General features: G+C 50.9%; 3 protein-coding genes across 3 annotated transcripts; 2 read left to right on the top strand and 1 right to left on the bottom strand.

The window, feature by feature from the left end:
• The first annotated feature begins 4,862 nt into the window (after positions 1-4,862).
• LOC123145167 (pentatricopeptide repeat-containing protein At1g31920) lies at positions 4,863-7,139 on the top strand. The gene has a single exon (XM_044564505.1). The coding sequence runs from the start codon at positions 5,142-5,144 to the stop codon at positions 6,972-6,974; it is 1,833 nt and encodes a 610-aa protein (XP_044420440.1). The 5' UTR covers positions 4,863-5,141; the 3' UTR covers positions 6,975-7,139.
• Positions 7,140-13,475: 6,336 nt separating this feature from the next.
• LOC123145165 (4-coumarate--CoA ligase 2) lies at positions 13,476-17,683 on the top strand. The gene is made up of 5 exons (XM_044564503.1): positions 13,476-14,684; positions 16,485-16,683; positions 16,785-16,998; positions 17,123-17,225; positions 17,311-17,683. The coding sequence occupies exons 1-5, from the start codon at positions 13,614-13,616 to the stop codon at positions 17,428-17,430; spliced, it is 1,707 nt and encodes a 568-aa protein (XP_044420438.1). The 5' UTR covers positions 13,476-13,613; the 3' UTR covers positions 17,431-17,683.
• A 202-nt stretch (positions 17,684-17,885) lies between these two features.
• Positions 17,886-21,399, bottom strand: LOC123145166 (TOM1-like protein 1). The gene is made up of 4 exons (XM_044564504.1): positions 21,178-21,399; positions 20,429-20,952; positions 19,413-19,658; positions 17,886-18,516 (listed from the first exon to the last, which is right to left on the bottom strand). The coding sequence occupies exons 2-4, from the start codon at positions 20,945-20,947 to the stop codon at positions 18,106-18,108; spliced, it is 1,176 nt and encodes a 391-aa protein (XP_044420439.1). The 5' UTR covers positions 20,948-20,952; positions 21,178-21,399; the 3' UTR covers positions 17,886-18,105.
• Positions 21,400-23,566: the final 2,167 nt, after the last annotated feature.

The following is a 23,566-nucleotide window of genomic DNA, read 5'->3' as shown; positions in this document are numbered from 1 at the left end:
CGATAGATGATCGATGTTCAGGTCAGGCAACCATAGTATGCCATATATTTTGGACAAAGGGAGTATTTCATCTTTAAATTTCCAGGGAATTGCTAGATGTGTAAACTACACATGCACAAGCGTCCCCGCGGGGATGGATGTGCTCTCACAGCAAAAGGGGGTATTTCATCTTCTATACACATGAAAAAAGTTTTATTTATAAAGCAAGAAGATATCTTTTGTCAATAAGAAAGTGGTATTTCCAGAAAACAATGTTGATTCTATGGCTATGTGGATATGGGCAACATATGCGTTAAATTGGGTTGTGTGATTCACTTTTGGTCGGCATATTTTTATTTGAAAACAAAACCATTAGAAACCAGTAAAGAAAAGACAAAAGCCTTCTAGTAGGTACCTAAAACTAAGAAATCAGGAATCAAAACCTAGCTAAATGATAGGCCAGCCCAGATTAGACGCTTAACTTACTCGGCTATGCGCGATTTGTGGACATTAGATCACAATAGGTGACAAATAGGAAACACCATGGTTTTCTAGTCCCACCAACCACTGCGTGTCTTTAGCACAAAAGTACAAAATGACGGTGCACCTCCCGCAACAGGAAAAGTGTCGTTGAAAGGAAAAGCTTAACGGGCCAGCCATTGATGTGGCCCATTTATACAAATCTTTCTACATTTTATGAAAAGGTAAAAAACAAATCTGAAAATATTCCCAAATTTAAGTTTAATAATGGATAAAACATATTCCTACATACAATGAGAATGTTCATTTTTTCTAAATTCATAATATGAAAAATGAGTTGTTCGCCCATGTTAGAATACGTGTTTATATAATTTTAGAATGTTTATATATATCCTTCCAAAAGGTAACAAAAAACAAATATTAAAAACAAATAAAAAAAAGAGTGTGTCTAAGACTCATCTAGATGTGACATAACTATGTCGCACCTAAATAAAACACGAAGGAACAACCTTTCATTGTGTGGTGCAGTAAGATATTTGCAAAAAGGGAGTAGATGTATGTTTGATTTGGAAATAATTATTTTGGTTGATGTTCATAGCCGTTAGATAGATAGATTTTTCTCTCCTCTCCTCACCTAAAAATATATGTTTCCTCTGTAAACAAATATAAGATGCTCTGTATGCAGAGGTAGTACTACTTTCTTGTCACTTTAATTTCGCACGGAATCTTTAAATTTAAGACCACGTGATTCTTGGTGTCCGAGTGAAATATGGTCACTCCTTTGAGAAATAGCAAAAGGAAAACACTCCCTTCCAGCGGGCAGGTAGCTCCCTCAAATCAGCCGGGTGCGTAGCCGTTCGATCAAATCCAATCATGCGCGCGTAGTGATATTGTTAACAAACGACGCCTCCCTCTGAAACATCCCGCACGAACCGCGTAGCCTGGCCCACCACTCCCCCCCATTCTCAATCTTCACCACGGCACCACCGATGGATGCTCTCTCAATCTGCGAGAACACTGTGCTACAATTGACGCTGCCGATTCTGCAAAGCCACGGGGCTGCATGGATGGCGGCCGTCGGTGTTGCGACCGGCGTGGTGAAGGGGCGGTCGGCGCCGTTGCTTCGACGGCTGTGCGATGATGGAGCTGATGATACGACGGCCCTCGGGATGATGCGCGGTGATATTTGTGAGGCGACGTTGCGATGGGAGCGGCGGTTGCCGGCGTTCTTGGAGGTGATGCTGGAAGGGGAGTGGTAGAGCTGCTACTGCATCAAGGTGCTGTAAAGACGGGGGTGACGCATCCCTCGCCGGTGCTGCTAAGCCGCTCACCGACATGCATTGGGTGGATGTTGCGAGGCTGCTCACCATGGGAGCGTGGGTGTTAGAGCATCTTCACTAGCCTCCCCAGGACACCTTTTTAGGCTCGGACGACACTTTTCGCCGAAAAACGGCCCAGCCACGCCCCCAACGCCCCCCAGGACGTCAAAATAGCGCCGGCAAACCCAGGCGAAACCCGGCGCGCTGGGGGTCTCTTGGGGGCGCCGGCGGGAGTTTCGGCGAATCGTGTCTCACCACATGTCCTTTTTCTTGGCCCACTTAATCATTCTCCTCACAAACTTTTGCTTGGGGTGGGGTGTGACTGGGAAGATGCCCTCTTTATTTCGCCGGATGATCCCCAAGACATCAATTTTTTGGTTCGGTGATGTTCTTGTGGGTTCCAACGGCTGGAGATGCTCTTATGCGCCATACATACCTTCAATGGCCACAAGGAGTGCCGCGACAGCATCGACAGTCACGACCATGCTATGAGACGTGCTTCAATTTGTCGTGGCAATGCGTCGACGGCCGCTACGATGCTTCGATGACCACGGCAATGGGTGTGCTTCAATGGCCATGGCAATGCTTCCATGTCCATGACGACTTCGACAACCACGCAATGCTTCAACGACTAGGGCGACGAGGCATGCGATGAAGGCATTGACGACCGCAGCCATGCAACGACGCATGCTCCAAATGGTCACGGAGATGCTTCGACGACCATGACGACATCGATGACCGCGGAATGCTTCGATGGCCACGACGACAAGCGTGCTTCGATGGCCGTGGCAATGCTTCCATGTCCATGACGACTTCAATGGCCACGCAATGCTTTAATGACTAGAGCGACGAGACATGGCATGACAGCATTGACGACCGCGGCCATGCAACGACGTATGCTCCAAATGGCCACGGAGATGCTTCGACGACCATGACGACATCGATGACCACGACGACAAGCGTGCTTCGATGGCCGTGGCAATGCTTCCATGTCCATGACGACTTCAATGGCCACGCAATGCTTTAATGACTAGAGCGACGAGACATGGCATGACAACGTTGACGACCGCGGCCATGCAACGACGCATGCTCCAAATGGTCACGGAGATGCTTCGACGACCATGACGACATCGATGACCGCGGAATGCTTCGATGACCACGACGACAAGCGTGCTTCGATGGCCGTGGCAATGCTTCCATGACCATGATGACTTTGATGGCCACGAGAATGCTTAAATGACTAGAGCGACGAGACATGGCATGACAGCGTTGACGACCGCGGCCATGCGACGAGGCATGCTCCAATAGTCATGGTGATGCTTCGACAACCACAACGCCATCAGACTGCAGAAATGCTTCGACAGCCACAACGACGGGCGTGCTTCAATGGTCGTGCCAATGCTTCCATGACCATGATGACTTCGACGGCCACAACAATGCTTCAACAACTAGGGCGACGAGGCGTGCCATGATGGCATTGATGACCGCGGCCATGCAATGAGGATGCTCCAATGGTCGCGGCGATGCTTCGGCGACCACGACGACATCCACGTTTGTGGAGATTCTTTGATGACCACGATGACAGGCATGCTTCAATGACCGTGGCAATGCTTCCATGACCGACAACTTCGACAGCCACGACAATTCTTCAATGACTAGGGCGGCGGGACATGCCATGACGTCGTTTGACGAGCACAGACCATGCAACGAGGCATGCTTCAAGGTCATGCCAATGCTTCGATAACTACGATGACGTAGACGACCGCAAAAATGCTTCGACAACCATGACGATGAGGCATGCCATCACAACGTCGATGTCCGTGGCCATGCAACGAGGCATGCTTCAAGGTCATGCCAATGCTTTGATAACCACGACGACGTAGACGACCGCCGAAATGCTTCGACGACCATGACGATGAGGCGTGCCATCACAGCTTCGAAGTCCGCGGCCGTGCAACGGGGCATGCTTCAATGAGCTTTACGGAGCATCACCGGTGTTGTTATGGAGCATCGATGGGTTGCTGGAGCATCACCGGTGCTGCCATGGAGCATCGTCGGGCCGTCGGGATGTTGAACCTCGCGGGTGCTGCAATGGAGCCTCGACGGGTCGCCGGAGCATCACCGGTGACACGATGGAGCATGGTGGGTCGCCGGAGCATCACCTGTGCTACAATGGAGCATCGACGGGTCGGCGCAGCATCGCCAGTGCTGCAACGGAGCATCGACGGGTCGGCGCAGCATCACCTATGCTGCAATGGAGCATCGACGGGTCGGCGCAGCATCGCCAGTGCTGCAACGGAGCATTTGCCAGTCTGCCGGAGCATCACCATTGCTTTGATGGAACATCAACGGGTCGCCGAAGCCTAGCCGGTGCTGTTACGAAGCATCGACGGGTCGCCGGAGCATCGCTAATGCTTCAGGAGATGGTCGCAATTGCGTCGGTGCTGCAGCCGTGGCCAGTGCTGACGAGCTCGCCGGCGTTTTGCTTTCAGATGACCGGTGACACAGCTGATGCAACGTGGACGTACGTTGCATCTCGTGCAAGTAGAAGTTCGTGGTGCAAGTAGAAGTTCGGGGCCAACTGCCGCCCGTCGCGTGGGAAAGGACGTTGCATTGCATTCGATGGCTGGCTGGAGTGGCTGCGTAAGATACATGGGCGTATCGTGGTGGAAGTGATGGCTGGTCCAGGGATCAAGCAGATCAAATCGATGCAAATGAACGGCTAGCCAGGCGGCTGATCTTTTCGTAAGATCAGCCGGCTTACGCCTAGCAGCGGCCATAGCAAAACCCATCACACATTTGCACCACCACATGATATGGTACTGAAGACCAAGCGGCCTGCTTGGTAAGCTACTAAAAAATTGCTATCAATGACACGGTACTGAAAAACGGAGATAACCATGAAAGATCCGATCCTAAATCCATTTCTAGGGTAGATCCAAGTCCTAAGTAACACGAGCGATTAATTAGACCTTCAGAGTATGGCCCCGGCTGCCATCCTGTCGCAGTGTCGCTGCTTGCCCAGTTGGCCGGGCAATGGATCTTATCCCCAGCCTAATGACGCCGTGACAGCATCCATTCCGCCCATCTGCCATTTGTCCGCTCCATACCCCTGGATGACATTCCACAGCCCATGAAAATCCCACCACCGCTTCCCAGCCACGAAATCCTACCCCCGCGCAGTTCCATCTCCGCATCGAGTGAACAACGAGGAAGCTAGCAGAGGGACGTGGGATTTTCACTCCTCGCGGTAACCAATTCGTGTGGACGCCCCAGCTCCATGTTAGCCACTCGTTCGCAGTTCGACGATGGTACGGTCTCACTCTCATCGCCCCTGTTGTCCCGCACGCCGATGGTAGCGCCATGGTGGGAGGTCTAGTGCTCCCCCAGCCGCAGCACCAGGCCGCCACGCCAAGAACCGCCGCCCCGGCGCCGGCGCTGGAGCAGGCGCCGTGCTGCGCCACGGTCTCGGCGCGGCCCGTGCGGGGCCTGGACGAGGTCAGGAAGGCGCACGCGAGGAACGTCAAGCTCGGCCTCGACCGCTCTCCGCCGCACCTGCGGCCGCTCCTCGCGGCGTGCGCGCTCGGGGAGTGGCCGGGCAGCATGGAGTACGCGGCGGCCATCTTCGCCACGCTCGACGAGCCGGAGGCGTTCGACTACAACACACTGATGCGCGGCCACGTCGTCGGCGGCCGCGACCCCGCGGCCGCTCTGCGGCTGTACGTCGACATGCTGAACGACGGCGTCGAGCCCGACGGCTACACGTTCCCGTTCGTCCTCAAGGCGTGCGCGCAGCTCGCGGCGTTGCGGCAAGGGAGGCAGCTGCAGGGACACGCCGTGAAGCTCGGGTTCCTCGAGCACGACGAGCACGCGCAGAACAGCCTCATCAGCTTCTACGGCAAGTGCGGCGAGCCGGAGTTGGCGCGCCGGGCGTTCGAGCAGATGGAGGCCGGGGAGAGAACGGCGGCGTCCTGGAGCGCGCTGCTCGCGGCGTACACGAAGGCCGGGCGGTGGGCTGATTGCCTCGAGTCGTTCGGCGCGATGGCGCGGAACGGGTGGAGGCCCGACGAGAGCTCCATGGTGAGCGCGCTCTCGGCGTGCGCGCACCTGGGCGCCTACGACGTCGGCCGGAGCGTCCACTGCGCGCTGCTGAGGAATACCATGACGCTGAACACGTTCATGGAGACGTCCCTGGTGGACATGTACGCCAAGTGCGGCTGCATCGAGAAGGCGACGGCGGTGTTCGACAGCATGGACGGCAAGAAGAACGAGTGGACGTACAGCGCCATGGTGTCCGGCTTGGCGTTGCACGGGGACGGGCGTAAGGCGCTGCAGGTGTTCGACGCGATGATCAGGGAGGGACACCAGCCCGACGAGGCCGTGTACGTCGGCGTGCTCAACGCGTGCAGCCGCTCGGGGCTGCTCGAGGAAGGCCTGCGGTGCTTCGACCGGATGCGGCTTGAGCGCAAGGTGGCTCCCAACGCGCAGCACTACGGCTGCATGGTGGACCTCATGGCCCGCGCCGGGAGGCTGGACGAGGCGCGCGCGCTCATCGGGAGCATGCCCACGGGTCCCACGGACACGGCCTGGCGGAGCCTGCTCAACGCCTGCCGGATCCACGGCGACATCGAGCTCGCCGAGCGCGCGCTGCGGGAGCTGGCGCGCCTCGGCGGCGCCGTCAACGCCGGCGACTACATAATCCTCGCGGATATGCACGCCAGGGCCGAGAACTGGGACGAGGCGGCCGCGCTCCGGACGGAGGCGGTGGAAAGGGGCCTAGCGCAGGCGCCGGGGTTCAGCGCCGTGGAGGTGCACGGCGAGATGCACCGGTTCACGTCGCAGGACCGGTCGCACCGCCGGACGGCCGACATCTACGAGATGCTCCACCAGATGGAGTGGCAGCTCCGGTTCGAGGGCTACAAGCCAGACACGTCGGAGGTGGCGCTGGACGCGGACGACGAGGAGAAGCGGAGCGCCGTCGCCGCCCACAGCCAGAAGCTGGCCTTGGCGTTCGGGCTGCTCAGCACGCCGGAAGGCACTCCGGTGAGGGTCGTCACCAACCTTCGGATGAGCAAGGAGTGCCACGCCTACAGCGCGCTGATATCGGAGATCTTCGGGAGGGAGGTCGTCGTCAGGGACCGGAACCGTTTCCACCGGTTCCGGCGTGGCACCTGCAGCTGCGGGAACTATTGGTAGCGCCAGGCATTAGCTGTGAACTGTATCAGATTCATATGTGATGGTGTAAATATGGGCAACTGAATTTTCATCCAAGCGTATGCGATTGATTTATTTGTTGTGAATGGATTATATGGTGATTTTTTGAAGCCAGGATTATATGGTGTAGATCAGTGCAGCAACGTGTGTAATGTAATGTGCTGTACTTGAAAATCTCTTTTCATGTCAATTGCTATTCCTCGGGCATTTGATTTTTTACTCATTTAAAAAAATGTTTTCATGTCAGTCGATTTCACCCCCCGAGGTCATGACATGGCTGGTCACAGTGTTGCAAGTGGAGGCTGAGCCGGAGGTCGACTCCGTACCAGGGCATGATGGTCGGGGGTGACGGCAACACGGATAAACGTACACTACTAATAAATAGAAAAAGGACCCAATATACACCTGATGTTCCGTCTGGAAGGCTCCTAGATCGAACGAAAGGTTTGCCGATGGAGGAATGATCGATCGAACGAAAATCGCTCTCTCATATAATACAAAAAAGGCACAGAAAATACGAATTACAAATGCCAAGCTTGGATTTATAAATTTAGCATGGTATATTTCAAAAAAGACTATGAAAAATCAAGGCAACCCGTATACAAGTTTACATGGCAAAATCCAACTATCATGGCAACAGATAATTTCCATGGCAAAACCTATGTTGGATTGCAAATTGTATGATGACTATTAACCCCAAAAAAAAGTCATGGCTAAAAATAAAAATCACCATGATCCAATTAATAAAATCTCCATGATCTCAAACATAAAATTACCATGGTCTAAAAACATGCCACGCTACAAAAATTAAAATTGCCATGTTCCCAATAATAAGTTTGCCATGGTTTAAATTAAATTGTGAATTTGGTCCAAAAATATATATATTTCCATGGTCACTAAAATTGCCATGGTTCATACACTAATTTTGCCATGATGCATACAATAATTTTTTTCCATGATCCCAAAACAAAAGTTGACATGATACATAAACTAAAAAATGTAAACATGGCAAAAGTTGTAAGATTTTTTCCATGACAAAATTTGTCCTCGAAACATGGCAAATTTTGTATTGTTGACATGGCAAAAGTTGTAAGATTTTTTCCATTCAAAATTTGTATTGGTAACATCTCAAAATTTGTGTGCTGACATGGCAAAAGTTATGACGATTTTTGCCATGGAAAAATGTGTATTGGTGAGATGGCGAAAATTGGATTTCAGACATTGCAAGAGTTTAAATATTGTTGACATGCAAAAAGTTTTTTTTAATGTGTATTGTAATGATATATTGCCATGGCAAAATGTGTATTGGTAACATGGCAAAAACTGGATTCGAGACATTGCAAGAGTTTTAAGATATCTGCCATGGTAAAAGATTTCACAAGTTATGAGTTGCAATGATATTTGCCATGTGGAAAAGGATTTTAAAATTTGCCCATAAAATGATGGCTTTCTAACGCATGGCAAAAAAAGATTGTACTAGTCACATGGCAAAAGTTTATGATATTTTGTGATCTAGATCGTGGCATCTTCACATATCATGGCAAATACTAAAAAACAATTGATTATGAATCATGGCAACTCTAGAGTTTTAATGTACCGGTGGCATGACAACTACTTGTTGTGATGTTGAGATAACACGTCATGGTGACATGCTAGTTTGTTTAGGATTTGCCTTCGAGGTGGATGAGAAAAGGCTTTGGGTCCTAATAAAGTTGCCATGAGTGTACTCTAAAAAATGCCACCCTCAAGACAAACTTGTCATGATCATGAGACCATGTTTCATTTGTAAGAAAAAAATTGCTGGCATTTCAATCTAATGATTTCCCCTGAATACTTATAAGATGCAACAATGCTACATGGCAAAATGGTCGTGATACATAACTGTTTTGCCTTAAAATTGCTATGTAGCAACAAATACAAAACATTTTCAGCAAAAAGTTCATGTCATGTATAATTGGCGTTCACTACATTTCCATCAGCCAATGCCAACTGCATTTTCATGGAAAATCCACTACATAATTTGCCATGGCTGCAATGCACTGTTCACTGCATTTTTAGCAGAATGGAAAACCGTTACGAGGGAGGAATCTAGTAGAAATCTCACTAGCATCTATGTATGCCTCGTTCCCTCGGTCAGTTTTATGGATTGAACGTGTCGTGGTGATGACATGGCAAGCCGCGTGCTCTCGGTCCAACGGCTACATGGACGTTACGATCTAAAATCCTAAAAAATTGACGTCAGATTTATAGTGATTCCGGTAGAAAATAAAATAAAATCATGGCATGGTCTTTTCCCCCTCTTTCTTTAGAGTTTTCTATATGCACAATTTCTCTATATTTCGATGCCTCGCTTATGCACCGAGGCCACAACGTTACAGGCAGAGGCGAGCTGATGGTCGACTCGTGCTAGGGGATAGATGGATGGTCAGGGGTGGCGGCAATGGAGAAACTTAGACCACAAAATGGTCTTGATGTTTACTTCGTGGTTTATACATAGAAGCCCATTTTCTGTGTCTTACATGAAACACATGTACCGCCTTGAAAGAACATGTGGTGCCCCCATGTTTGGTTTTGGTAATTGATGGCAATCTCTATGGACTAATGGTTACCTTGAGTTATATTTGAAGGGTTTGTCCATAGGATTTTCTTGAAGTCCATGTGTTGATTTCAAGAGTTTATGTGATGACCAAAGTGCTATTCAAGGAATTATCCAAAGATTGGTCATGTAGAAGTCATGATACAAGGTTGATCAAGACTAAGTTAAAGTGTGAATCTAGTTGATCAACACGCAAAGCGTAGAAGATGTACCGAAAGGGACCAAGTGATCACATGGTATGGTAAGCATTGTCATTATGCTTTGTGTACCAACCCATGGTCTACGTGAGAGTTCTATGTGGATTTAGGCATGTTTCCATGGGTTTGCATCAAGAGGAAGATCTCATACATCTCATGGAGGATGACATCAAGTGGTGATCGTCATCAAGATTGCGGTGTGCAAGTTCAAGTGGAGCATCACGAAGAGATCATGCTTGAAGCTTGTTGTCCATTGTTGTGACAATGGACTTGTTAAGATGTGCCAAAGAGTGACTCACCCATAGTGGATTATGGGGGAGCAATCTACTTGTCTTCATCGAGCCAACACAATCAAGAAAGGTGGTCCAATTGAGGGAGTCAATATTGTCATCATGTAGCTCAAGTGGACTATGTGCAAGGCAAATGTTTGCCCTTGATAAGTTTTCTATTTTACGGGTCTCATGGTGGTAGTTGGGAGACCGAGTTATAGGATCGATTGTCGTACTATCAAGGAGGGCTCTCAACTGAGTAGCTTGATCGTATCGTTCATAGAGAGCTCAAACCATTCATCCTTGAATCATCTTTCTTGGTTCTTATTTGGTGTTTCTCTTTGCGAGTTTTAGAGCTTTTGGTCATCTTCATGACAAGCTCGAGTTCATCAAAAACGGAGTTCATATATGCATCTTCTATGATGTTTTCGATGTTGGAGTTTATGCTCGTTATTCATTCATAGAGGTTTCACATCTCTATATCTTAGGCATATCTCCCCTGCCTCTTCTTGGATAGTACTAGTCATTATCTATCCGACAAGTTTGAGTTTGCTCAATTCGGAGTTCATTTGCAGAAGTTATGGCAGTTCAGGCTTTACTGCTTCCAGCTGTTTTTCTTAGGCTTTTTTGTTGCTCTCTAGCAGTAGTACCGCTCTGGTCTGCGGTAGTACCGCTTGCGCGATACTTCCGCGATTCCGATGCCGCGGGCTCTTCCGCTTATTCTTGGGCTTCTGGTTTCATTTTCCTCTCAGCGGTAGTCAAGCGGTAGTAGAGCGCGGTAGTACCGCTTGCGCGGTACTTCCGGCCCTCTACTACCGCAGGAACCTCCGCTTATATTTTAGCTTCTGGACTCGGGTTTCCTCTGCACGGATGTAGAGCAGCAGCAGTGGGCGGTAGTACCGTTGGTGGTAGCGGTAGTACCGCTTCGACGGCACTATCGCCTCCTTGAGTTTCTCAGTTGCACGTTATGGCTGAATCAACCGTGCGAGCGGAAGTACTGCTCGTTCGAGCGGTACTACCGCTTGTGCACGGACTGAGTGCATAACGGTTGGATTTGGGGGTGCCTATAAAAGGGGGTCTTCTTCCCCATTGTATTTCACCTCTTAGCTCCTGTTCTTCCCTCATTGTTGACCTTCTTCGTGCTTGCTATCTCTCAATCCCTCCAAGGATTCTTGCTAGTTCTTGGGGGAAAAGAGAGAGAAGATCTAGATCCACATTTTCACCAATCACTTTCTCCTCTTTGTGAGGGAAACCTCTTGAATTTAGATCTTGGAGTTCTTGGTGTTCTTCTTCTTGTTCTTCCTCTCATATTCCTCCATAGCTTTCGTTGCTTTGGTGGGATTTGAGAGTGAGGGACTTGGGCACTCTGTGTGCCCTTACCATTGCATTAGTTGCATCGGTTTAAGTTCTCCATGGTGATACGTGGAAGTGAAAAGTTGATAAGTTTATTTCTCTTGGGTGCTTGGTACCCTAGAGCTTGTTTCTCTTGGGTGTTTGGGCGCCCTAAACGGTTGGTGGTGCTCCTGAGCTCAATCATTATTATGTACAACTCTGGGCTTGCGTCGGGGTCTCCAATTAGGTTGTGGAGATTGCCCCGAGCAATTTGTACGGGTTCCGGTGACCGCCCCCAAGGGTTGCCAAGGCGTACGGGTTCGGTAACCACCCCCAAGGGTTGCCATTTGTGCGGGTTCGGTGACCGCCTTCAAGGGTCACTTAGTGGAATCACGGCATCTTGCATTATGCGAGGGCGTGAGGAGATTATGGTAGCCCTAGTGGCTTCTTGGGGAGCATTGTGCCTCCACACCGCTTCAAACGGAGATTAGCATCTGCAAGGGTGTGAATTTCAGGATACATCGTCGTCTTCGTGTGCCTTGGTTATCTCTTACCTGAGCCCTTTACTTTGTGATGGTCATAGTGTTTCATGTTACATATCTTGCTATCACTTAGTTGTTTATCTTTCTTAGCTGGTGCACATAGGTGAGCCTAACTGTTTTACGTTTTGTGCTTGACAAATTAAACGCTAGTTTTATGCCGTATTTGTTCAAGTCTAAACCATAATTATTTTAAAGCGCCTATTCACCCCCCCCCCCCCCCCCGGGCGACATCCTCGATCTTTCACACCTGCTACATAAATTTTAGTGAGTGCAGTGGGTATACTCTGTGTTACGTAACTTCACTAAACAAATACTCTCTCTGTTTCTAAATCTAAGATGTTCATAAAATGACCGTCTTACATTTAGAAACAATGGTAGTAATGAATCAAAGGTGATTGTTTGTTGGATCAAAGGAAAACCAACAAACATGAGCCCTGCTAGGCATGTTTGGTGGTGAGTTCCCATGCATACATACATAGTAGCTGAAGCCCCACATGCTAGTGTTTGCCAAGCGTCAGCGACACCTACCCAACCCCAAATGGAGCACCTTAACGTCCTGCCTCTCTGTCGATGATCCGAACCATTTGGGAGCATGCGCTGTAATTCTTCAGAATCCAACAGAAAATCCAGAGCCATTTGGTTGGTGAGGCGCCAGACCTCAAATATAATACTCCCTCCGACCAAATATGATACTCCCACGACTGATTTCAGGGCAAGGCACTTGGTCGTAAACCACTCCGTCGAACTCAAACGTTTCTGCTGTATTTCAGTTTGTATTGTATGTAGTAGCCATCCCGAATTACCACGCTGAATCTGTAAATGAGGCTTCTTGTTTGTGGCCACATAGATGGAAGAGCATCAACTTGAGAAGAGCATGCCTCGAAACTGCGATCCCTCTTCTCTGGCTCAGCAAGTACCAGGATGCATGAGTGCATGACCATGTCCCTGACCTGTTCAGCAATTTTGAGATATTCAGTCGAGCAAACTGCACCGGAGAACTCACGGGCCGTCGAGAAGACCACATATCAAATTGCTGCATTGGAGCAGTGGACTGAATAGTGAATACCGATCAATTACGTGGATGTTCTGCTGATCGTAGCAGCCCAATCGCCTGCTAATTTCATCGTCGGCGCCACGTGCGTTCAGTCTAGCCTTTTCCCAAGCTCAAGCGGCCTCAAGTGGCCAGTGCTCCACATCATCATCAGTTCATCACTCCATCGCAGCGACAAAATACGAGTAGATCATTTTGTTCTCATCCTCCAGTTTTGCAGTCAACTAGAAGAAAGCATAAGCACAACTGATGGTATGTGGAATCAACATGTACTGATCTGAAGAGAAAGCAAGAGTATCAGGAAACTGCATTTCATTTGCGTTTCTGAAAGAAAAACGAAACGCGCACGCATTTTTGAAAGGTGAGGTGGGTTGGCTGAGAGACTGCGTGGCGGCCAGCGTGTTCGCGCCTCTTCCACACCTTCCTCCTCCTACCTACCCACCTCCCGCCCCTCCCTCCCTCCCTTCGTCGCCACTGTATTTATTCTCTCCACCTCTCACTCTCTCTCCTCCAACTCTCACGACGTACTGCGTGCACCAGTACCAACTCGCGAGCCGTTTGCTTGTCTAGTGCAGGCAGGCTCTGCTCCTTGGCCATTCCGGGAAGCTCTCTGCCTCTTGTATAGCAGAGGATCATGATCAAGGTCGCGGCACCGGAGGCTGTCGCCGCAGCCGAGGCGGTCTCGTCGGCGCTGCCGGAGGCGACGATCTTCCGGTCCAAGCTTCCGGACATCGACATCCCGAGCCACCTGCCCCTGCACGAGTACTGCTTCGCCAGGGCGGCCGAGCTCCCGGACGCGCCGTGCCTCATCGCCGCGGCCACGGGGAGGACCTACACGTTCGCCGAGACGCATGCGCTCTGCCGCAAGGCCGCCGCGGCGCTGCACCGCCTCGGCGTCGGCCACGGGGACCGCGTCATGATCCTGCTCCAGAACTGCGTGGAATTCGCCGTCGCCTTCTTCGGCGCGTCCTTCCTCGGCGCCGTCAGCACGGCGGCCAACCCGTTCTGCACCCCGCAGGAGATCCACAAGCAGTTCGTCGCCTCCGGCGCCAAGGTGATCGTCACCCAGTCCGCCTACGTCGACAAGCTCCGGCACGAGAGCTTCCGGAGAATCAGTACAAGCGGTGGCGAGGACACGCTCACCGTGATCACCGTCGACGACGAGGCGACCACCCCCGACGGATGCCTGCCCTTCTGGGGGATCGTCGGGTCCGCCGACGAGGGCTCGCTCCCGGAGGTGTCCATCTCGCCGGACGACGCCGTGGCGCTGCCCTACTCGTCGGGCACGACGGGGCTGCCCAAGGGCGTGGTGCTGACGCACGGGGGCCTGGTGTCGAGCGTGGCGCAGCAGGTAGACGGCGAGAACCCGAACCTGTACATGCGGGAGGGGGACGTGGCGCTCTGCGTGCTGCCCCTGTTCCACATCTTCTCGCTCAACTCGGTGCTGCTGTGCGCCGTGCGCGCCGGCGCGGCGGTGATGCTGATGCCCAAGTTCGAGATGGGCGCCATGCTGGCGGGCATCGAGCGGTGGCGGGTGACGGTGGCCGCCGTGGTGCCGCCGCTGGTGCTGGCGCTGGCCAAGAACCCGGTGGTGGAGCAGCACGACCTGAGCTCCATCCGGATCGTGCTCTCCGGCGCCGCGCCGCTCGGCAAGGAGCTCGAGGACGCGCTCCGTGGCCGCCTCCCGCAGGCCATCTTCGGACAGGTGCGTGTGTATATATCTGCCGCCCGCGTGATCCGCTGTTTTTATGCATGTTGGGTTGGGCCAGCAAGAAGACTTCGACTACTCCAGCAATTTTTTTTTTTGAAACGGAGATCACTCCAGCATTAGAGCATAGGAGCTTGAATCACCATGAATCAGGAGTTTTCATTGTAGACGATCTTGAATTAGCTTGCGATAGAACATAGGAACATCTCACCACATTGAACTGAATCTAACTGAAGCGCATTTGATCGAGGAGAAGACGGTCAGTTATTCCACTCCAGGCCCCTGTGCCACGACCCACGACACGCTCGGCCATCATTTACGTGATTTTCTATTTTAATAATTCACTTTATCCATTTTAAAATAGATGACTTAACTTTGTACTAAAGTCTGTTACTGCTCGAGCATCGCTAACAAGGGTCAGCAGAGCGTTCCTGAACAGGTAGCCAAAAATGGCTGTCGTCTTGCAGCCGTAGAGCAACGTGTACTAGCCCGTCCACCAGGCCATTTTGCTCGTTTTGTGTCAGCCAACCCAACGCCACACACTCCACCAAACTAGCGCGTGTACGTGCAGCGCCACTGCCCGCTTGCTCGATCGAGGCGCGTGTGCGAGACATGCACATGCAGCAACAGCTTCAGGCTCCACGTACGCACGCAGCAAGTCGTTATTGCTTTTAGGGATACCGATCATCAACGGTAAGCGTACGTTCATACAGATATAGAAGTTGCCTGCCGTGTTGGCAAAATGGCACTGCCGTAACAAACTTGAAAGGACCCCGCTGCGATCGTTTTCCTCCTCTAGCGAAACCTAGCCGCCGCCATTAGGACAGCCGCTCCTTCCCGCGCCGTCTTCCGGCGGCTCTCCTTCCCCCGCGACCTTTTGCTCGTCGGTGGTGAGGGGGTCGCCGGATCCCGCGCATGTGGATCGTTTTAGCTTTAGGTTTTAGGGCCCAAGAAGCTTAGGGTTTTGGATCGTTTGACTTCTAGGGTTCGGCGGCGACGGCGGCGATGCTAAATAAAGAACCTTCGAATTCTTCTCCGGCGAGGCGATCGTCTCTATTATCGGTGAAGGATCTGGGAACCAGTCTGTTCAAGTGGGGGTGTCGTGGCGGCGGCGGCATCCTTGTGGTGGACATGTGTCCTCGGGCTCCGCCGTTGCGACGGTGTCTGCTCCGACGTCAGCGTGGAGCTCGGGAGGTAGTCGAGGAGCTGATGCGGATCGTGGTCTGCATCGACGACATCTGAAAGACGGAGCGTGTGCTGGGCTCGTGGTTCGTGGATGGCGGGTATGGTTTCCTCCTCCGACATCTTAGTCATGTGGGGGATACCAGATCTGAAGTTCGATGGCGTGTTGCCCCGGTCTGATTTGTTTAACGGTAATGGTTTCTTCTTTGGCGAGCCACTTTGGATGTCCGCAAAGCTGCATATCAGCGATGGAGCCGCGTCGAGCTCGAGTGAGAAGGTGATCCGTCAGTTTTTTTCGGGGGCTGCTTTGGTGGTGCCGGAGGCAGATGGCGGGTGTTGGTGTCAAGCGCAAAAACGTTCTGCTGTCTTTTCAGTTTTATCATGTCGGCCTTCACGTGACTTGTACTTTAATCTTTAATTTTTATGATTACCATGTAAAAAATGGCACTGCCGTACGGTTCACACAATCTCATGTCGCGTCGATGGAAAGTTGGTTGCTCAGCTAACCTACGTGAGCCGCGAGCCGCTCGCCGCACCTACCTCCATGGTCCCGGCGCGTGCGTCGCGTGGTGCGCGTCCCACCGGATGGAAAGTTGACACGTGAGGCTGTCGCAGGGGTACGGGATGACGGAGGCCGGACCGGTGCTGTCCATGTGCCCGGCGTTCGCGAGGGAGCCGACGCCGGCCAAGTCCGGGTCGTGCGGCACGGTGGTGCGCAACGCGGAGCTCAAGGTGGTGGACCCCGACACGGGCCTCTCCCTCGGCCGCAACCTCCCCGGCGAGATCTGCATCCGCGGCCCGCAGATCATGAAAGGTACTACACAACGTTTTTAGTGCGGTCGTTACGTCTGTCAAGTCGTAGCCAGGGAACGGACACGTCTGACAGATGCGGGCATATGTGTATGGTCCGTGCAGGCTACCTGAATGACCCCGTGGCCACGGCCGCGACGATCGACGTCGAGGGGTGGCTCCACACCGGCGACGTCGGCTACGTCGACGACGACGACGAGGTCTTCATCGTCGACCGCGTCAAGGAGCTCATCAAGTTCAAGGGCTTCCAGGTGCCGCCGGCCGAGCTGGAGGCTCTGCTCATCGCGCATCCCTCCATCGCCGACGCGGCCGTCGTACCGTAAGAAAACCATCGTCTCATCTCACTCCTTGAATATCTTCTAGTGCAACATCACTTGTTCAGCATCAGGAACAAGATCGACCTGGTCGGGGTAATTAACCGGAAGCTTGTAAATGAATGGCAGGCAAAAGGATGACGCCGCCGGTGAGGTCCCGGTGGCGTTCGTGGTGCGCGCCGCCGATTCCGACATCGCCGAGGAGGCCATCAAGGAGTTCGTATCCAAGCAGGTAGTCACACACGAGAGCAGCTACAGAACCTTGGTTGCTGAATCGATCGGCCATCTCTGAACACAGTTAGTTTGCCCATTTTCAGGTGGTGTTTTACAAGAGGCTGCACAAGGTGTACTTCACCCACGCGATCCCCAAGTCGGCGTCAGGGAAGATACTGAGGAAAGAGCTCAGAGCCAAACTCGCCTCCCCTGTCACTGCCTGAACAACTACTACTAGACTACATCCAAGATGTCATTTTTTGACGGCCGGCAACTCCAAGATATACTCCCTTCGTTCCAAAGTAAGTGCCGTGGTTTTGATTCAATTTTGGAACGGAGGGAGTATATGTTTGGCCGCCTTTGTCATTTGAAAGATTGTTTTTTGCCTGTACCATGTTTTTGTATGCTATATACTCTCTCCATTGAGTAGATGTATCAGAATTGGTTCATTTTGATATCAACTTGTTTGCGCCAAAAGCTTAAATTGAAGCAGCATTCAACATGTGACGAATAACTACGGACAATGACAGAATATGAAGCATTCTGTAAGAAATAATACTCCCTCCGTCCCAATAAGTGTCTCAACTTTGTACTAACTTTTAGTACAAAGTTGTCCTAAAGTTGAGACACTTATTTTGGGATGGAGGGAGTAAAATTCAGCATCTGACGCATATAACCATGAAACCAGAAGACGAGAAGTATGCAGCAACTTATCAACTGAACAAACTCTGGAGGACAAGGTATCATCGTATGCAAATAAACAAGCGACCCAAATCCCTAACTGAATGTACGTGCAGTGCAGTCTTCTACTGGATGAATACAGACATCGTTCAGCAGTATAAAAGCAGCAGACATGCTGTGTATCCCTAGAGGAACTCTGGAACTTGCTGGGACGGTATTTAGAAGTTGATTAGGTCATCCTTCTTTGGGTCCTGCCTTTTGGACACGTCCTGGGAACTGCTTCCTCCCTTCTTGCCAAATATCATCTCATCAAGATCATCGAGGATATCATCATCGCCGCCCGACATTGCTCGAGCAGCAGCTGGTTTTCTTACCAGGGCATCCTCATTGCCAACAGTCACGGAATCTTCATGCTCTGTGGCAATTGGTATGACCACTGGCTGTTCTGCACGCGCCGACGCCATGGGCTTCTTCATCTCTTCGTATTTGGATAGCACTTTCAGGACCTCATCGTTCACACTCAAGGCCTCAAAGAGCAAGGCCTCATTGTCTCCAGCCGTCTCGATGAATCTCTGGATAGTATGTTGAGATTGGTAGCATTGTTGCACAAGAGTGGTTGTCAAGTCATCCTGTGGAAGTAGCAGAACCAGTCAAAACACAATAGCAGATAACATTCACAGTTCATGAATATCACTTTCAACTTCCAGATAAGAGAATCAATCATCACTAGCTTCTCATCAGTTTAAAACCATGTCCAATAAAATGTACTTTAAAGTTTGAAATGTTACAATGACAAAGCATGTTAGATTAGTAACTACTTCCATTTGCACAAAATACAAAGAGTGAGTATTTTTAATGATGCCTGGCTTTGACTGTTTCTTGCTGTTAATGTCATCAGTATCAGGGCATCATTCGTGCTCAATAAAGCAGTAACCAACAATAATTAGATTTTCTAAGTGACTGGCAAATAAGCAATCCAGTTTAGGTAGTACTCCCTCCGTTCCTAAATAACTCTTTTTAGAGATTCCAATATGGACTACATACGGAGCAAAATGTAGTCCATATTGGAATCTCTAAAAAGACTTATATTTAGAAATGGAGAGAGTATGTTACAGACCCACTCCATCAGGACAACAGAGTAAAATGAGCACCTGTTGTAGTAAAATGAGCAAAACACCTGGAACAGATTTTAAGAATAACAATGAACTGCACATGCACATCACCTCATGATTACTAAAGTACACAATCATATCTTATCCAAAATATCATACTCCCTCTGTCCGAAAAAGCTGTACGTTGAGACAAACCAAGTGACAGTACTAGCCTGATCTCTATCAGCAGCACAAAACAGCAACAAGTACAGAAAGAAATTGTTCACTGCAAAAGCTGCTTGAGGAAACCGATCTCACACATAGAAACAGTTATCTATGTCATAATAGGCAGACAAACTAAATCTGAGTGTACAGTATAGTACAGTCAAAAGAATCTATCGAGCTTGGGATAAAGTTATACAAAAGCCAGTTACCTGCAAAGCATCCTGCTGAGGGGAGGATGAAAGAACAGTTGAAAGAAGTTCCATGCTGTTACGGGCCACATCGAAAGCTTCCTTTGTTTCTTCAGCAGTATATGTATGCACATGTACATCTTCGAATATCTGCTGGGAGAAATTTGCAGCAACTTCAGCTTCAGCAACAGAGCGTGGTGGAGTAAATATGGGAGCCAGGCTCTCATTGTCACGTCCAGGAAACCGAATTCCTCTTGATTTCAGGCTCTGTAAAAAAAATAGATTAGCACAATGTACTTGCAACCACCAAGGCACTAACCATTGCCTTGGTTACCAAAGCATGACAAATTCGTACTGCAAGGATAAATCATATGGGTTTATTATATTACCATCAAACTGGACACTGAAACAACTTTTGAATTATTATATTATTTAGCAAAACTGAATAAACAGCAATGCTGGTACTGAAGATACTTAGGGCGCGCTTGGATTGGGTGTATTTGAATACACCGATATTTAATTTACAGGTGTAATTTACTGGGCCAGTAGCGATTTCCGGCTGGAAACGAAACGACGGACGGAGAGGTGTATTGTTTACAGGTGTATTGCTAAGCGAAACGACATTCCAAACACGGCCTTAGTGATTTACAGGCTGATGAATAAAGCAATGACCGCTAGTACTAACCACCAGCTCCTAATCACAGAAGTATGAAATTACTAAAGAGAGGCCTGAGTGGTTCCATGAAGCGACGTACCCCTTTGCTAACGGCTAAAATAACCTTCAGCAGGTTGGTCCTAAATTGGATTCCCTTCCTTGCTTACATAATGGGGCAGCAGAGATTATCGTGGCTTTATTTATAAATCGGGGCGAAAGCCTATTTCAAGGAGATTATCATGGCTGATTTTTTTATGAACAGGTTGGAAAATTAACCTCACTGCCACGGGACAAAATTAACAAATCTAAACATAATACACCAATTTGTACTGCTGACTTCTCTAGTGATGGAGGAACGAAATAAAGGGGACATCAATTTTACCTTGTAGGTTTGCTCATAGACCGGCAAGTAGCGGAGCTCATCACCAGACTCTCCCCATGCCTCAATGAGCGTAAGGGCCTTGTTCCTGTTATTGACCACCGTCTGGGGGTCATCAATCAGCCTGACCATCTCATCGAGAATCCTCTCGGCCGCAACCTCGGAGAAGGCCTTCTCGCAGTTCTTGACGATGGTCTCGAGGAGGAAGAGGGCGAGGAACTGAACCCTGGCCTCCTTGAGCATGATCCGCTTCTTGATCCCGCGGATCAGGTCGACGCTGTTCACCTTCTCGGTGTTGATCAGGTCGCAGATTTCGAGGTTGGCGGCCCAGTCGGGCCCCTCGAGGTTCTCGGCGGTGGCGTCCTCGACGATCTTGTCCGCCGGGGTCTGCGCCTGGAAGAGCTCCTTCATCTTGAAGCTCATGGAGCTCATGCCGGCCTGCATCTGCTTGCCCACCTCCGACCCGGTGATCTTGAGGCGCTCGCCGAGGGCGTTCACTTTCTCCATCAGATTGTCGCTCATTTTCGCTACCGAAACGCAAAGAAAAATCGCACGGCACCGTTAGATTAACGCGTCGGCGCGGAAGTTCAATCCGAACGAAGGAACGAGCAATTTCTTTCTGATCTAATCTAATCTAGTTGAATTGTTAGTGGACCAGAGGATCGAAACTGAAAGGGAGGGCGCAACCAACCGCCGGACCGAAATTGGGGGAAAGCGGAGGAACGATCGAGGGTTTGGGGCCGAGACGATACCTTCCGCGGTGAGAATCGGGGGAGGGGGGAGTCGAATCGAACTGCGGCGAGGGCCTCGCACGCGTGGTGGCGTAGATTTGACCGGCCGCCCCGCGTGGTTTGTTCGTTGGAGTTCTTGCGCCCGCCGGTGCCTTCCAGTCGAGGTCTCCTTCGGCTTTTAGGGGGCTTTTGGTGCCGCTGCCAAGTGCCAACAACTGTTGTACTTTAGGGAGGAGTCGTCTTTTCCTTCCACGCGCTCGCAGCATATTCTTCTCAGAATAATAAATAACCCGGGCCACTAAAAAAACCGGTTAGATTAGGCAGACCGCACCCTCTGCACATTGAACCGTATGTCTTCTGACTTGGTACTGTGATAAAGTGTTATGAAGTCGACGGGTAGATCGTTTTCCTCTCGTCCCTGGCGGCTGGAACCCTAGCCGCCGCCAGGGAAGGCCGATCTTCCAACGCCGCTCTCCGGCGGCTCCCCTCCGCCGGCGACCTCGGTCGTCGGTGGTGGGGAGGGGGGGGGGGGGGGGGCGCCGGATCCACGCGTGTGGATCGTTTTTACTCTCGTAGTCTAGGTTTTTAGGTTGTTCATCGTCTTTGCTTCGGCGGCGACGATGACAACGCTGAATAAAGATTCTTCGGATCCTTTCTTGACGAGGCCATCGGTCCTATGGTTGGGGGTGGATTTGGAAACCAGTCTGTTCAAGCAAGAATGGCGTGGCGGCGACGGCATCCTCGTGGTGGACCTGTGTCCTCGGGCTCCGCCGTTGCGACGATGTTTGCTCTAGAGTCGGCGCGGAGCTTGGGAGATAGTCCAGGAGCGATGCAGATTGTGGTCTGTATCGACGACATCTGGAAGACGGAGCATGTGCTGGGCTCGTGGTTCATGGATGGCAGATATGGTTTCCTCCTTCGGCGTTTTAGTCGTGGTGGGGTGCTAGATCTGGAGTTCGATGGCGTGTCCGGGGTGTTGCCCCGGTCTGATTCGTTCAACAGTAAGGGCTTCACTTTTGGTGAGCCACCTTGGAGGTCCGCAAAGCTGCATATCAGCGATGGAGCCGCGTCGAGCTCGGGTGAGAAGGTGATTCGTCATTCTTTTCTTCGGTGGCTACTGTGGTGGTGCCGGAGGCAGGTGACGGGCGTTGGTGTCAAGCTCAGAGATGTTCTGATATCTTTTCAGTTTTGTCATGTCGGTTTTTACGTGACTTGTACTTTGTTCTTTTATGATATGTCAGTGGATTTGTTCATGCACGGTAGTAGATGGTAACCCACCCAGTGATAATTCGCCCACATCCGTCGCGGATGGCCGGTCCGGCGTCTTTTTTCCCGCAAACCGGGGGAGAGACGTTTTGCTCGTGTCCGGACCGATGCCACGCATGTGTCTACAACCATGGCACATGAAAAACCCTCTTCCTCATTCACGCTATTTTTCACTTGAAGCAGTTGCCCGCATTTATGCTGCTCTAGAGCGGAAACTCTGCATTGACGCCGACCCAAAGCAGATGTGACCTTTTCATTGGTGCTGGTATTGAAGCGGCTTGCCGGCCAAGAGCGCCGCCCACGTCGCGTCCCCGGTGTCCGCACATATTCAATGCCGGAGATGCGTTATTGGACGGGACGGGACGAGACGGGTATGTACCGCATTCAAACGGGATGCCCGTCTGTCCGCCGGTCGCCATTAAATAGACACACATGCCAAGAAACTAACTCCGCCCCCCGCGCATTGACACATCCGGACAATTGGGCTCACCGACATCCACTATTTAAAGGTGGCCACTCCTGGCTCAAACCACACCACTCTATGCTCGATCCACACCCTTCTCTGGTGCACCATATCCGACATGACTACGAGCGGGAATGCATTGTAGGGGAGCCTGTCAGCAAAACAGGAGCTCGAGGTGGCTGCCTTTGCGGCCGCCTGATAGAGCCGTCGTGCCAGGCGGATAGAGGCCGACATGCCCGCCAGCTCCCTAGAGGTCTCCGGCGACGACCCCACGATGAAGGCGGGCTCCAACGACGACTCAACGCCGGAGCCCGCATCAGTCTATGACGGCTGTTGGGGAACGTAGTTGAAAGGATCGATACGGTCGACTAGAGGGGGGGGGGGTGAATAGGAGACTACAAATTTTACTCTTTCTTGTCAATTTTAAGGCTTAGCGGATAAAAAGGGTTCACTAGATATGCAACTAGGTGAACACAACCTATATGACAAGCAAGCTCTAAGCTAAATATGCTAGGCAACAAACTAATTAGCAAGCCAACAAGCATACAAGGCTAAGTAAAGTGCGGGAAAGGATTAACCACAAGTGAGACGAGGACGCGGATTTTATCCCGAAGTTCACTCTTCCTTGGGGAAGAGCTACTCTCCGTTTGGAGCGGTGCCGGAGCCAAAGCTTGCGGAACG

The sequence above is a fragment of the Triticum aestivum genome, chromosome 6D, assembly GCF_018294505.1.
Source record: "Triticum aestivum cultivar Chinese Spring chromosome 6D, IWGSC CS RefSeq v2.1, whole genome shotgun sequence".
Classification (NCBI taxonomy): domain Eukaryota; kingdom Viridiplantae; phylum Streptophyta; class Magnoliopsida; order Poales; family Poaceae; genus Triticum; species Triticum aestivum.
This window is presented reverse-complemented; position numbering and strand designations above follow the sequence as displayed.